This window comes from Euprymna scolopes, chromosome 15, assembly GCF_053919585.1.
Source record: "Euprymna scolopes isolate OS-2025 chromosome 15, ASM5391958v1, whole genome shotgun sequence".
In the NCBI taxonomy this organism is placed as follows: domain Eukaryota; kingdom Metazoa; phylum Mollusca; class Cephalopoda; order Sepiida; family Sepiolidae; genus Euprymna; species Euprymna scolopes.
Genome location: NC_136496.1, coordinates 97,898,187 through 97,915,112, shown reverse-complemented (window position 1 = coordinate 97,915,112; position 16,926 = coordinate 97,898,187). Strand labels below are relative to the sequence as shown.

Here is a 16,926-nt window from a genome sequence, read left to right as displayed (position 1 = left end):
TTCAGAAGCAATTACAGCTGGGATGTTTCTTGATCTCATGTGAAGGAGTGATATGTTCCGACTCCTGTCTTAAAAATATGTTTTACATTTTGTAGTACCGTTCAGGTGTAGACCAATCGCTCTCTATTGTGTGTTTCTAATGCGATTAATGGCATCCACTAAGGCTCGTTGTTGGGTCCCTTGCTGTTTCTGATGTTTGTCAGTAATCTGCCAGAAAGCATCTTAGATCATTTTAACGCTCCAGTAGATATTTCAGTGCCAAAGCAATCCTATACCTGGGTATCCTAGGATGGAGTACTGTTGCCACACCTGGCGAGGAGTTGCTCGGAATTCCCCTTTCTGCCTCGATAGGGTTCAAAATCGGCTTCAAACCCTGGTAGGTGATGCACTTTTCTCTTCCCTGCAACCTGATTCCCACAGAAGAAACGTTGCTAGTCTGCTCACGCTTTATCACTATTTTCATGGCAATTTCTCGTCTGAGCTCCAACTTATGATCTCTGTAACGCCTCACTCGAGAAGGTGGTTAAGGACTTGTCAATCTGAATTCTTGACTCGTGTCGTCTAGACTTCTCTGAGGTTGTTACATGAAATCTGGTATGCTGAAAGCGAATGTCGAAGCGGCAGGCAGGAAGAAAGACAAACAACTGTAGTCTATCTACAGAAGCTTAATTTTCACAAAATTATGCACAAAAATGTTTTTACAATTCTCATTCAGATTTTGTAATTTCTTTTCAAAATCTCAAATCTCTTCCCAGACAGCGACAGACGGATGGATGAGGTGGGGAGGGGTCACGTCTCTTCTTGGATTCAACAAGCAATCTGCTTCAACTCCCAACTCTACTCTGCGACTCAACTCTATCTCAATTCTTGGCTAATTTTCGCACAACAGTCGTATATATAGTAAGGTATGTGGATGGGGTGGAAATTCTCGACAGCCAATAAGATCTCGCCACGAAATCTCTACGAAATCCTAAGCCCCAGGTCCCTGAGTGGGCACCATTCCCATACCTGAAATCTTCTCACGATTTTCAAGGTCAGATGTCAATCCTGACATCCGACCCTAGGTTCATTTAAGGCTAGACAATGTTATAAGTGAAATTTCCTGTTATCCACTTTTAGCCGTAAAAATATATTTATCTGGTTTAAAACGATATCTATTTTGACATGAAATAAAAAATATATATTTATCTTCTCTATCTTAAATACTTGGGTTATCTGGCGTCACCCGGGAATAAAAAGCTACTTCAGCGTAGTTCTAACTCTCCTCAATGGGGGATTACGTTACGTTGGCCCCCATTAGACTATATTGCTTCGTAGAACCAATGGAGTCTAATTCCTTAACACACCACTCCATCCTTTTTTCAGTACGCCGTCAGATTTTTCCCACAGACCCCTTTCTCCATCCTCCAATTATCCGTCAACAAGATAGCATATACACAATCCCATATCCACCCCTCCCATGCAGGGCTCCCCCTCCACTCAAAAGTTCACAAGAAAGTTCTCAAAAAAGTTTGTTAAATCATCAAAAATGTAAAAAGTTCAAAGTAAAATCACCCAAAATGTAAAAATTCAGAGTTCGTCAGGGCTAAAATAAATCCTGTTTTTTTCGCATGCAATTTCGTCTTAGGTTATATATTCTTTTTTTCCAATTCACATTATAATTCAACGATAAGATAATCATCATTTAAAAATTGTCACCCCACAAAATGCACTAAGTTCATCAAATACTCGTAAGAGTTACTTCCCTTGTTTAAAAGTTTTGTCCTTTTTTCAAATAACATTACTCGACTCTTTTTTCAAGGCTTTATAAGAGTTATTCCCCTTTTTCCAATTTCTTTTCATCAATTTTATCATAGTTCAATTTTTTTTCCGCAGAATCACAGTCACAATTTTCAAGAGTCTTTTCAAGTTTTTTTTTTCTTTTCACTTCGCTGCTATCAACAGTCTCTTACTACAGGGTATGCAGATCTAATCAGGGTTTTCAAAGGACCCGCTTTTAATTAAGCTAAGGGAATCTTCTCACCTTAAGCAGTTATAATTGAACCTTCACCTTTTATTTCACAGTTCAAGTCTTCTTTCATAAGCATCTTGTAAGATTTCTTTCACTGAGGACTTCTTCTCACCTCAATAGACGGTCATCCAAGGTATCGTTGGGACTTTCTTTCGACGGTTCTCAGCTCAGCGCCCTGCAAGAATTTTAGATAAAACAGAGAGAAAAGAAAAGTAAAGAAAAAAAGATCTTCGTCTTCAGTTCCTCTGGATTTCAGCATCAGGGAGGTCTCTGGGTTTCACTTCGTTTTCGTCAGCACCAGCAGCCGTATCTTCCAGAACCACAGGCGGTCTCGAACCAGGATCTCTTCCTCTCCTGCCACCTATGCAATTGGCTTCGAGATGTTCATCACTTTGCCTTCCTCCCATATTGCCCTCTTCACGCACCATACAACCAGCAACAACAGCACAATTATCGTTACTAGCATGGTGACTCCTGCTCCTGTAGCCACTCCCTTATGAAGCCTATCCCTAGCTTCTGTATTCTCCAAACCGTTTAGTCGGGCCTGTAATTCACTCAAATCCATTGTCTAATTCCTCCCATAGCTTTTGGTAGCCTAAGTCGGGTATGTGGCGGTGAACGATGGATCAGGGGGTCCCAGAGGTCAGTGAAGTTAGTCAATTGGTCATTCGCCCACTCTACCTCAGGTGCTTTTAACAAATACCGTTCCTCAACCTGATAATATGCAGGTAACCCTATGCCCTTTCCCCGGGCTTAACAACCCCTGTCCAGTTCTACCATAGTTAAAGGTGGTCCCACCTTGATTATCCCAGCAGCCGTGTTACCGCATACCTTAGACAATTCCATCCTCTGTTGCGTGGATACCAACCAGATGCCTTCAGCTACTCGTATAGCCAGTGGCAAAAGACCTTCACTTCAACCTTGCAGACGCTATTTATCACTCTCTCATCCCCCCTGAAATAATCCCATCACACACAACTCATGATCTCCAGTGACATATAACGGACTCTGTGACCGGCAAATTTCAAGACCATTAATTCGGCATATTCATGCCTCTCGCTGATTCAACAGCATAAATCTGTCTCTTGCCATCATCAATTAGCTCATATTCTGATTCCACTCTGTAACTGGCTACAAACCCTAACTTGGGTGTGTCCAGTGGATAGGGTACAATTTGATAAACCTTATATTTAGTTCCTCGTTCTATCGAATACTCTTCGATAATTCAAACACAAACATTAATGTTTTATCCTCCAAGAGTTTAATATTCGGATATATTATCCTACTCCTCCAAATATCTCTTGTATTCATTAACGCAGGTATGACTGACAGGCATCGATCTCCCCAACCAGGCGGAGCGCTCATCAATGCTATTTTTTTCCTAATCACAAGCAGAGCGAACGGGATGCTCCGGGCCACCGAGGGTCAACAGTTCGCGATTCTGACAGCTACCGCTCGCTGCTCTGCTAACAGACCATCTCTCCTGGTCTCCACAGATACACCAGCTTGATCACGCCCACGCTCGGAACAAAGCGAGGAAAATTCCGTCTGTCAGTACACAACTATTTACAAAAAGTCAAGTACCTTTTTGTCACAGGCTGTTTAAACAACCAATTCAGTTTAAATAAAATTACCCCGTACCCGCGTGGATAGTCAAAATAATAAACAAAACTGCAGGAAGCTAGATACGCCCCCTAATTTATCGAATTCCCCTCGATATTTCAAAACACGTTCTCATAATAACTCTTTTCTCCGTGCGACGCACACACACTCGTGCAGACAACAACCTCAATTTCGGCATAATTAATCTGTCTCCCCATGGACGATTAATATGATACATTTCTTCTCTCTCCGTGTGACACACACACGCTCGTGCAGACAGCGACCTCAATTTCAGCATCTGTCTCCTTATGGACGATTAATAAAACAACTACAGGGAGTTATCCACACGCCCCCAGCTTCCTCCCAGGCAGCATGTCCGAATGGACCCGTATCCAGAAATGCACCACGAGGCCAGCAAGGATCGGCGAACTTCTTACTCCCAGAATTCAATTTAAATGCTCGTAATTCGTTTCAACTAATTACAAAAAATTAATCACTTAATCTCAGCGTGATATTTAACGACCCCGCATGTCGCGCCCCTCAAGGAGACTCAGTTAACGCCTAGTTATCGCACGATAAATTCTATCTTTTTTTTTTCCAATTAATATCTCCAGGTGGGAACATCACGCACCTGATTTACTCACATGGAAAAATCCATCTAAAAAATAATAAATCGCTTTTCGCGCACAATTGAGTGTACCACACTTCACTCAGTGATGTTAATAATTATTTCCAATTATTTTCATTCAGTCTTGCGGCCTCTTTGATCCTTATTTCGCAATTTAAGAAATCCTTCCTGACTGAGGCAAAATTAAAATTCCTCCTAAAGTCAGTTCAATCGCTGAAATTAATGCTTCTAATTATTCTCAACTGAACTCAACTAAAATTTATTCAGTTTAATAAGGAAATCCCTCCAAAATGAGGTAACAAAAGAATTTTTTTTCAAAAATCAATTCAACTCTCAAGATTTAATATTTCCAAATTTCCTCGTTTAATACATAAAAACACACCTCTCAAAAGTTTAATTTTCAACAACAACCAGTAATACAGATTAATTCAGTCAAAATGTTTCATCAAAACTCATGAACTGCTTAAAATAGTATTCTCGTTATTTTTTTTCAAAAAAGAACCCCAAAAAACTTTTGTCTTCAACTAAACTCAATCATCGGAGTTCTTCCTTCACAATTAAAAATTGTAGCGTAATTAAAGTCCAAAAATAATTATCATCAGAGCCAACCCGCTCTCAACAGAACTCAACGAATAGTCACTTTAAAATAAGTGAACAACTCTCTACCCTTGTATTAAGCTATTCTCGAGGTAGGGGACTCATTTTTCCTTCCAGTCTCACATCGGGTGGTTCATGGGGCCACACATCATCCCATTTCCGATTTCTCGTTCCCGAAGAGGCAGGTATTCTCTCACAGTTCTCATTTAACTTTGACCATATGTCACTCAAGGTCATTCGAACCCTTTGTCGTTGACTCCTGGTGACATCAACTAGAATCAAGTCAGTCTTCCGGCATTCCAGAGATTTCTCTGAACTGCCGGGTTGTCTCTTGATATCTTCGTAAGTCAGCATCGCCGAGAGGGCTGCTAAGGCCTTCTCTCCTTCATCGTACAAAGTTAATTCCACCCTGAGCTCTGTCACCATCACCACCGTTCCAGACGCGACCCCTCCTTGCTGTTATAATGCCTGCATCTCGGAATCCCTTCTATGTCTTAACTAGACATTCTCGCAAGGAATTATTTTACGCCCCCATGATATTAAAATATTAAACTATATGCAATATCAAACACTTCACAAGAGAGAAAAATCACAAATACCAACAGAATAATGATAAAGACAAAAACTTCAAGCAAAAGCAATAAAAACTTTTTCCACTTTCTCTCTTTTTTTTTTCAAGCTTTTAATTCAACAACAAAAAATAAACGTCAATTGGATTACAATCAATTGTTTTAGCATTAAAACCAATAAGCTTTCTCTTCTCTCTCTTTCTCTCTCTCTCTCTCTCTCAAGCCTTTTAATTCAATAACAAAAAATTTATATATATATAACTCAATCCCAGAAAGGAAGAGTCTACGCAACAGCGATTGGTCCGGTTTTTTTAAACACTTTCGCTCGTGCCTGCAAAATAAATCACCCCTTCCTTTCATCAATTCACTGATATTACTGCTATGAGGTTGGAAGCACACACGACTATTAATTTCAGAGCGACAGACAAATCACGCTATCTTACGACCCCTCTCTCTCTCTCTCTCTCTCTCTCTCTCTCTCTCTCTCTCTCTCTATGATCCTTCTCACTCTCTCTCTAGGCCAAATTGCACAGACAGCAGAAAGGAGAGAAAAAAGTTCGCTTACCTGCTTGTGTCGTTCTCTTCTTCCTCTCTATCTCTCTCTTGTCGGTTTGCAACGCGCACTTGTCGAATATTAAAAAAGTGGCTCTTTTCTCTCTCTGTTTTCCTTTTCTTTTTCAAAATGTTCAACCGTTTTTTTTTCAACCGGCGTTTCTTTTTCTCTCTCTGTTTTCTTCTTTTTTTTCAAAATGTTCAAACGCCTTTTTTTCAAAACAAAATGTCCTTTTCATGCGTGCGAATCCTTTTTCTGATTTAAAGTCTTTCTTCAGGCGCTGTTTTTCTTCTTCTTCTTCTTCTTCTTCTTCTTCTTCTTCTTCTTCTTCTTCGGGCGTCTCTTTATTGGTTTTCTTTTCTGTCTATCCTTCCGTTTTTCTTTTCAGATATCCCCGTCTGTCTGTCTGTCTCTTTCTTAGTACGTCTTTTCTTCTGCCACCAATAATGTAGGACTATAACGCAATCCCAACTCCGTATTTTTTCCGTGGTAACAAAAAAAGTGAGAAATATCAAGTCTCACCTTTCTTTCGGGTCGATTATCCTGGTCACGGCACCAATTATAACGCCTCACTCGATAAAGTGCTTAAGGACTCTTGTCTATCTGAATTCTTGGCTCGTGTCGTCTAGACTTCTCTGAGGTTGTTACATGAAATCTGCTATGCGAATATCGAAGCGGCAGGCAGGAAGAAAGACAAACAACTGTAGTCTATCTACAGAAGCTTAATTTTCACAAAATTATGTACAAAAATGTTTTTACAATTCTCATTCAGATTTTTTAAGTTCTTTTCAAAGTCTCAAATCTCTTCACAGACAGCGACAGACGGATGGATGAGGTGGGGGGGTCACGTCTCTTCTCGGATTCAACAAGCAATCTGCTTCAACTCCCAACTCTACTCTGCGACTCAACTCTATCTCAATTCTTGGCTAATTTTCACACGACAGTCGTATATATAGTAAGGTATGTGGATGGGGTGGAAATTCTCGCCAGCCAATAAGATTTCGCCACGAAATCTCTACGAAATCCTAAGCCCCAAGTCCCTGGGTCGGCACTATTCCCATACCTGAAATCTTCTCACGATTTTCAAGGTCAGATGTCAATTCTGACATCCAACCCTGGGTTCATTTAAGGCTAGACAATGTTATAAGTGAAATTTCCTGTTATCAACTTTTAGCCGTAAAAATATATTTCTCTGGTTTAAAACAATATCTATTTTGACATGAAATAAAATATATATATTTATCTTCTCTATCTTAAATCCTTGGGTTATCTGGCGTCACCCGGGAATAAAAAGCTACTTCAGCGTAGTTCTAACTCTCCTCAATGGGGAATTATGTTAAATCTCCCTTCGTAAAATTTTTACAAAAAACACTCGTCTAGCTAGCCCACAATTTTCCCCACTCTCTGTCTGTGCCTAAATCTAAACGTGGATTCCATGAACAAATCTTCTTTTCTAAGACTGACGATCTGTTGAACTCTGTTCCGCTGGTCTGTTTTCCAGCTGACTACAAATCCAATGTAAACAAGTTCTTTGCTAGCTGTCCCCTTAAATAATCAAATTATACCAAATTTACACTACTAACGATTGCTACACCGTTGTCCCGATGACCAATGTGCACTTATTAACCCTTATCCCCGAGTGATCTTCAGGTCTTGATAAGTGGTAACTCCCTTGTAAAAAATCTTCTAAAAGTTTATTCTTTTTGTTAATGATATTAAGATAATTATTCACAGAAGTTATTTTGAAAGTCTGGAAATGGTTAAAACGTTTAACATTTTCTTGTCAAAATCATCAGATGCAACCACCTTCCAGTCGCTTCTTCAACATACCACTTGATTTCGAATCTGATCAATTGATGCTGGTCGTGACAAGACCGTCCAAAGACTTGGGTGTTGTGATAGATTCCTGCTTTACTCCTCCTTCTTCAATGTATCCAGACGGCAAATAAATCCCATAATGCGTTTTCTCATCTACCATCTTTTTGACATGATAGATGACATCTTCCTGCCATTATACATATCTATGGTACAACCCATTCTTTCTATATCGTTATAGATGTTCAGTACATGGATCGGGTTAATACGTTTGCGGCTCGTATGGTCAATGTACTCTAGGTTATTCTCGATACACTCCTTCAACTTTCCTTGTTCCACCTAGGATCAAAGTCAATTTCGACTAAATCGTCAGGTGTCGTTTTTTATTCGAGTCGCTGCACTCTGGGGCAAACTGCCAGAAGCCGTGGTCAGCCTATAAACGATCAAACAGTTCAAAACAGCGCTCGGTACATTGTGGCCAACGATATGTGAAAAATGATCTATTTGAGCAGTGGATGATGTGTGGAGATGGGTTTCTGGCGTAAAACTAACCAGAATTAAAATATATCTTTTCAAAAGCCAAGTCATGGTCTCCAAGCATGTAATATAGTCCCTCTAGTCACTTTAGAAGAATGGTAGTATTCTCTGTCCGTGATTTTGCTTCATGGAACAGCCTAGCAGAGGTAATTATGAGATCTATTTCTAGGGTCAGGTACTCACAAGAGCGATCACATAAAAGTTGTAAACGTCCATAGTGGAAGTCACCATATGCCGGTGCACTAACCATAAGTCTTTCCTTCTGTGACAGGGTGTACAAATGGTTTCTAACCTAATAGGTTTCGTTCTGTCTGCCAAATTTTAACCCATGTAGCATCGCAGCTTTTACAAGTAGATCTATGTAATTACTACCTCTTAACGTAAATACTTCGGATACAACGGACTGCATGCTGAAAATGCTGGATTCTGAAAGATTTTCCAACCTTGCTTATTTCGAACCACTTGCCTTTGCAATTCCGTCCCTGCTAATAGTTTCTTCAATCGTACCAACATGCAGTAATTGAAATTGCAATATGTATCATTTGAAGTAAAAAAAATTAATGTTTCTAAAATAGATAAAATTCGAGCTTGCCATTTCAGGGTATTAATCCACGTTGGTATCTAATTTATGACCGTCACATCCCATGTTTTTGTTCATTTCAAGCTGTGATTATTTATTCGTATTTCTTTGTCGTTTCAGATGGATCACCAAATTGTCACTTCAACAGGTCTCTTTGTGGTTATAAAATAATACGTGACGCAGGGTCATCTGATGTAACATGGTCATTAATATCAAACAGTCTGGATAGAACATATCTTCTGCCTAAAGGTATTTTCATTATAAATAGTTTTTATAAGAATATTTTCATAGTAAATATTTTTATGGGAATATTTTCATACTAAATATTTTTATAGGAATATTTTCATAGTAAATATTTTTATAGGAATATTTTCATAATAAATATTTTTATAGGAATATTTTCATAATAAATATTTTTATAGGAATATTTTCATAGTAAATATTTTTATGGGAATATTTTCATAGTAAATATTTTTATGGGAATATTTTCATAGTAAATATTTTTATAGGAATATTTTCATAATAAATATTTTTATAGGATTATTTTCATAATAAAGTATATTTTAGTACTGGTACAGTTTGTGAGCCATGCTCAAACCAACTTTCGGCTGTTTACGTAAACAAACGAAAGATGCCGACGCGCTTAATTGCAGCAGACAATAATTTGCAATTGAGTAAATTGTAAAAGATAATTGATTAAAGCGGTACAGAATTTTAGCATTATAGGACAGACGATTCAGTTTCCCGAAAAACTAAAAAAAATTCACTCTGTTATTCTCTGTCAGCATAACCCTTAAAATCTATGTAAACAAAACTGATGTTACTTTTTATCATTCTAACCCTAAACTAATCCGGACTTTATAAGTCTTGTTCAAAAGCTGTACTAGTACAAAAATATTGAATCAATACTACTACTACTAATAATAATAATTATTATTATTATTATTATTATTATTATTATTATTATTTACTCACTAGGAGTAGTTACACAGTCCATCATCAAAGATTTCGCTTTAAGAAAAACCTGTGGTATTCTCTGAAGTCTGAATTGTGCATAGTCATGAGTTCCCTGGTCTTCTGGTCGAGATGCTTCAGTTCATCTTTGGTCCAACCTATAAACGCCTCAGGGTATCTTACTAGTTTAACTGCCTATCTTAATTTTATCTGGTATTTTGTACATTATCAGGCATTCTATTACCCATGCTTGCGGAGTCCTGTCATACGCTTTCTTGTAGTCGATCTATGCCATGACTATGTTTGATTTCTACTAGTTACCTCCTTCAGGACTCTTTGATCTATCTATAATAGGTAATGTTGTCTTTTTTCTTTTTTTTTTTTTTTTTTTTGGCATCCGTTCTGTTTTCGGGGAGTAGTCCGAGGTTATGAAGGAAATGATAAATTTGTTCCCTCAATTATGCTGTAAGTATTTTGCACATTGTAGGTAAACATGTTATAGGCCTGTACTTGCTGGTGATGGTTCCTTTTTCTACGTCTTTTAGCACCAGTGTGGTTCCACCTTTGATCATCCATTTTGGCGCGTCCGCTTCGTAGATACATCTGTTCAGGTTCTGAATTAGCCTTTCATATCGTGTTGTGAAATTTTTAAATCAGTATTATGTTATCCGTCGTTTCCTGGTGCTTGCCATTTTACGTATGATTTTATTTAGGGTTTCCTTGCTGATTTCATTTTCTGCCTTTCTACGATGTGCTGTTACTCTTCTTTCATGTCTTTCAGCCATTCGACATTTTTATTATGATCCTGTCGTTCTTCCCATATCTGGCTCCAGTAGCGTTTTTTTTCTTCTGTCGGGTCCTGCTGTTCTGTTTGTATTCTTTTAATAGAATTGGCTTGCATTATTTTCAAAGGTCCTGTTTTGCTTGCACTGCTCAGATTTATATCTGTATCGTCTTAACCTATATTCTTTTCTTGTTATTTTTTGCTTCAATTCTTCCTGCTTTTTGCAAAGCCTTTCACTGTTGGTCGCATTTCTACTTTTCCATCCTCTTTTAGTCACTCTCGTTTTGTTTATCGCTTTGGTTTCTTTTCTTTTTTTTTTTTATTTATTTATTTATTTATTTATTTATTTATTTATATATATATATATATATATATATATATCCATATATATATATATATATATATATAATTCTTCTTCTTCTTCTTCTTCTTCTTCTTCTTGTGTTCTTCTTCTTCTGAAGGAAAAGCTACCCATATTCTGATTGGATGAGGAAAACACATGCCACATTCTCATTGGATAAATGCAATCTCGTTAACCAACCGAAAAACTAAAACAATACGGCGGCTTTTACGTTCAAACAATACGGGCGGCTTTAAGTTCAAACGCAATTTTCATTTAAAAAAACGTCAAATTTACAGATAAAATATTAGATTACAATTTAATTTATCCATTTATAAAAAAGATCATTTTAAGCTTAATTTTTTTTTTTTATAAAATTAAACAACTAAATTCTTTTGTACAAATGAACTATTCTCGATGATTACGTTGTAACTTATTTGTTTATCTATTTTATTTTATATATTAAAACAAAAGAATTTGGAGAGCTGGATTTTCCCCACATTTTAAAATCTGCCGACTTCACAATAAAAAAAATAATTAAATTAAAACAGAAATCTTTTTCTTACTCGATTTATTTAATCAAGTAAAAATTCCACTTTTTTTACTTGATTTCGAAAGTAAAAATAAAACGAGATAAAACCGTTGTTTTTACTTTTAAAAAGGCAAAAAATGAAGTCAGCAAGGAAACCCTAAAGAAAATCCTACGAAAATGGCAAGCACCAGGTAACGACGGATAACATAATACTGATTTAAAAAATGGTGGGTAGGGTGTAAAGCAGATAATTAACCCCTCAAAATTAAATTAATCAATAAAAGGCTTACATGACAATAAAAATTAAAATTATTATTAGTTTATTGTGTGACCTTTATTTCAGTTAATAAATTAAATCGTTAACAATTATATAAATTAAAAACCGTAACAATAAGAACGTTAGTTTAAGCTTTAAATTGTTTTGTAAAATAAACAAATACATTGTTTTATACGCCCTCGTAATACAAATGGAAAGATAGAAAGTGGAAAATAAAATTTCTACCCACAAAAAAAAGAAGAAAACTCCGTACAATGTAATTAATACCAAATGAAATCAGGATATCTGTATTTAACAGATTTTTGCGTTCTAACAGGTCTCGACTGAGATTCACTATTAATCTCATCTTCAACTACATGATGAGAATTATGGAAGCGTACTTGGAACGAATAAGAAATAGTGAGTTCCAAGGGTACAGATGTTTGATCGAATGTTCCTGGAATCCGTCACCTTTCTTTACCTGTACAGAACGAACTATTCCATCGCTTCCATAGTTGAGCTTTACTACTCTTCCTTAGAACCAATAAGGTTTAGTAAGTTTGTTTTCGATGATTACGAATAGCTTATTTGTTTATGTTTATCTATTTCATTTTACATATTAAAACAAAACAATTTGGGAGGCTGGATTTTTCCCACATTAAAAACCGACCTTGTTTCTAACTCTGCTCTCTTAATTTAAAGCAAATAAAACTTTTTCTTACTTCGATTTATTCAATCAAGTAAAAATTCCATTTTTTTTTTTTTTTACTTGATTTCGAAAGTAAAAAATAAAAAAAAAAGAATAAAACCGGTGTTTTTACTTTTACAACTGCTTTTTAGGAAACAGATAACTAAACCCTGTCCCCCTCATTAAAACTTAAATTAATCCATAAAAAACTCATATGATAAATAAAAATTAACAATTAAATTTATTATTTGCTTATTGTGCGACCTTAATTTTTCAGTTAATAAATTAAATTATTAACAATTTTATGAACAAAATATCATAAAAATGTTTTTTTTTAATTATTTTAATCTATTTAGGCCAAGGTCACAGTTTAGTTTAGTATCTGTTCTGATGCTACACTTCACCTTTCCTGTCATCCGTCAGTGGAGGGGAAATCCCTCATGACTGAGACAATTTTCATTTTTGTTCCTGTGAAGAGTACCCCTTTTTGAGGCAGCTGGATTTTCCCCACATTAAAAACCGACCTTTGTGTCTTACTCTGCCTTCTGCACGATAAAAAATAATTAAATTAACAAAAATCTTTTTCTTATTTCGCATTATTTATTCAAGTAAACATTCCATTTTTTTTTTTTTTTACTTTATTTCGAAAGTAAAAATAAAACAAGAAAATAACCGGTGTTTTTTACTTTTACAACTGACTGGGGGGGGGAGTAAAGCAGATAATTAGACCCCAAAATTAAAATTAGTGTTTGTTTCCTGAATGTTTAATTAGTAAAAATCGTCAAATAGGGAAAAATTGCACTAAATTATGAGCTATAATCCATCCAATGAATATTTTGAAATATTGGCAAAACCTATTTTAAGTATTAGAAAACCATGTTAATTGTTTACTGATGTAAGGATTGATGTTTTCAATTACTGTGGAATTTCCACGGGTACTGCTCCTTCTTCTTCTTCTTCTCCTCCTCATCATCATCATCAACATCATTATTATTATTATTATTATTATTATTAAATAAGCCTTAAACCTCTTGTGAAAAAATACATATAACAATTGTTATACTTTCTTCATACAAAAATAAACATAGACATTTACATAATAAATATTTTTATAGGGATATTATTAAATAACATTTTTTTATTTTTATAAACTAAGAAATTTTATTTTCTGTCATATTGTGCAGTGCTTTGAGAATTTTATTTTTTGTTATTTTATAAGAGTTTTCTGAATTACGCAAAGCATTATTGAAGAAGTGAAAATTTTGGTCGCAGATTGAGTTATTAGGTGAGAGTTTAGAGATCCTATTAGAAACTGGAGGGATTACAGATTTGATTATTGATCTTGGATGGTTCAAAAACTATGGAGATAAAACAATAGGTTTGTAATTGGACCTAAAAAATATAGAATTTAAATTAAATGTAACCTTAAGGATCGATAGTGAGCATGCAAATACTGAATTGCATATTATTACAGTATATATTATAGATTTAGTCTTAGAAATAAAAATGGCGTCATCTCTGCATAAGCCTCTTTGGATTTTTTTACATTAATTTTTTTTTTTTTTTAGTTATTTTGTTTCACAGTACATCAATCTCTTTTGCGTTATTCATGCTGAATTCAGTAACCTTGAAGAAAGTTCCTGTTTCATGTTTCCTATATCTTTCATCACTAGTTCGTAGTGCTTGGTTTGGATGTCTTGTAACGGATTCTGTTAGTTTCATTCCTGCAGCACATGATTGAGCTTTGCAAAGTCATCAGTTATAATGGTTATGTTTGGTGTGTTTTAAGTCAGGAAGCCAGTAGGGAAGTCGGAGAGGGAGAAAAGGAGAAGTTTGGAAGTGGGGAAGTGTTTTCATTGTTAGCTTTGCAGAACACGATTAAGTTTTGCAAAGGTTTAGATGACAAAACAAAACGTTTTAATGTATGGTGCATTTGTGTCAGGAAACCAATATTCAGACAGCCTGATCTGGTAGCATCAGCATTTAAATTTGAGTTCATATAAAAAGAATAAATCAATTAAATAAGTTACCTGATGGTCCCATAATAATCTCCTAATTATTAAGAGTATTCTTTGATGTCATATGATTTTATTTTTATAGCCGAGGGACGAGGGTTAGAATCGGAACCGCAAACTCAACGTTTTCAGCCTGAGTTTTAACCAAATAAACAATTCGGCCATTTTTTTAAGTCGTTTTGTAAAACAATACTTATAAAAATAGTAACATTTGAAGCATTAAAATGGTTCTATCCCCATTTTTAGTTGGAGGTAGAGACAAAAAAATATAAACAAAATATAGAAAAAAAAAGAGATTCCAGATCATTTACATTGTCTTCCCTAAGAATTTTATACGTATGATATAAATTTCGTAGAAATAGAATATACTAGCAGGGATATTCGATGCTGTCCGGGATTGAACGATGATCAACGAATGTATCACCCTCACATATTTTATTGTCATTGAAATCGGTGAAATCGTCCATTTTTCAATCAAATCGATTAATTGCGTGCTCTAGTTAGGGACCCACTGCGATGAACCGGAAGGAAGCTTCACGTTTCTTCCCGCAGTGACTTAGTCTAAAATATATTGTCGGTTGCATTGCACTGTAAAAAATCTATTGTTGAGTTTATAAGATTATTTTTATATAATGGTTTGAACTAAAGTTTAAAATGCAAAAGTCACATATCATGTTTCAATTATGCCCTAAACAGAAACATTCCTTTCGAACGCGCCTCGCCATATTAAAAAACATATTATTGATTTTATATAGAAGGCCTTTCTACTTGTGTGGAAATAAAACTTCTCAAATGTACTTGTGATATTAGGCTGTATAAGGCGTTAACTTTAGTCAAAACCGCATGTTCTTTCTTTCATCGGATTTTTTTTGATTATCAGTTATCAATACTTCTCAAAGACATTCCGATACAAAACTTATCTAAGGACACTGGCAGACAAAGTATATTTGTGTGAAATTTATTTAAAAAATCGGCCCAGCCATTTAGGAGTCTATAGAGAACGAACTCAGACATACAGATAAAGTTCGTTTTGTAGAGATTTGAAATTTTAAAGAGGTTTGACTCTCATAACTCTCTTAGATTAGGAAGGCATTTAGATATTTGGGACCACTTCCATTGTCTTCTCCATATAGTTTGACGCATAGGGATTAAAATTCATAAAAAAATAGGATATACTTGACGTTTTAAGAGGTTACCCATCATAACTATTTAAAGGGGAACTTAGAGATTTGGGAACACTTTCGTTGACTTTCCTAGTAAGTTTTACATAACAACACTATTTAGATTTTACGTAGATTCTCTAACCTTTCTTTCTAATGGGGACATACAAATATCGCACACATATACACAGACATTTAGTTACACACACACACTCATATATATATATATATATATATATAGTCCTGGTCAAAATCATATGACCACTTAAGAAAGTAAGCGTTTAGGCATAATATCGAATTTTTAATCAAACAAATGGTTGAAACCATTGCCAAAACGGAAAATATGATGGAAAAAATGAAATCTGCTTCATTCGCAACCTTAACCCTGATCTAATAATTATTTTTTGAAAAACAAACATTTTCATGTGGTAAAAATGATAAGACCACTTTAATAAAATCGGCTAGTTTTGAAAAAAAATGAATACGAAAAGCTTTCTATGTTACTAAAAGTAACTTGTTAGTGGGTAAAAACATCTTACTAAATTATAAATGGCAAAAGGGAAACCATTATCAGAGTTTGAGAGAGGAAGGATCTTTGAGCTTAATAGGGGTGGATTCTACCATAGATCCACTGTAAACGAAGTGAATCGTAGAAAAACGGTCATCACAAATTTTTTAAGAAATCCAGATCAATATGGGCACAAAAAGAGTCCAGTTCGACCAAAAAAAATAACCCCATCACTGGATTGCCGTATCAGAAGTTTAAAAAAAGCTCCAGTATGAGCTCAAGTCGATTGAAAAGCCAAACAGCAGCAGAATGTAGTCCTAAAACCATCAGAAAGCATCTGAAAATGAAGGGTTTCAATAGCGACTGCAGAAACCACGTCTTCTTGAACAGCACAAAACTAAACGACTTAAATATGCCGCCAAATACCAGACTTGTGATGAAGAGAAGTGGGAAAATGTAATTTTCACCGATGAGAAAAACTTTAATCTAGATGGTCCAGATGGATTTCAACACTGTTGGCATGATAAAAATTTGCCCAAAGAGATTTTTCAACTAGGCATAGTGGAGGAGGGTCTTTAATGATCTGGGGCGCTTTCTCGTCAGCTCGGACCCTAATTAGTGAAAGGCCGGCAACCATCATTGAAGTACATTTCAATGCTTGAAAATGCTTCTATCAGGACTGAAGGTCCACGTCTGTGTGGAAGAAATTGGATTTTTCAGCAAGACAACGCTGCGATACACACTTCTCGACAAGCACGAAAATACTTTTCTTCAAATAATATAGAATTGTTACATCA

General features: G+C 35.6%; 1 protein-coding gene across 1 annotated transcript in view; it reads left to right on the top strand.

The window, feature by feature from the left end:
• The window catches only part of LOC145294025 (enteropeptidase-like), a 212,099-nt gene that overhangs the window by 40,569 nt on the left and 154,604 nt on the right, over window positions 1-16,926 (top strand). The window contains exon 3 of the mRNA XM_080140992.1: window positions 9,013-9,141. Coding sequence (XP_079997118.1) covers window positions 9,013-9,141 — 129 coding nt within the window. The remainder of the gene's footprint in view (window positions 1-9,012; window positions 9,142-16,926) is intronic.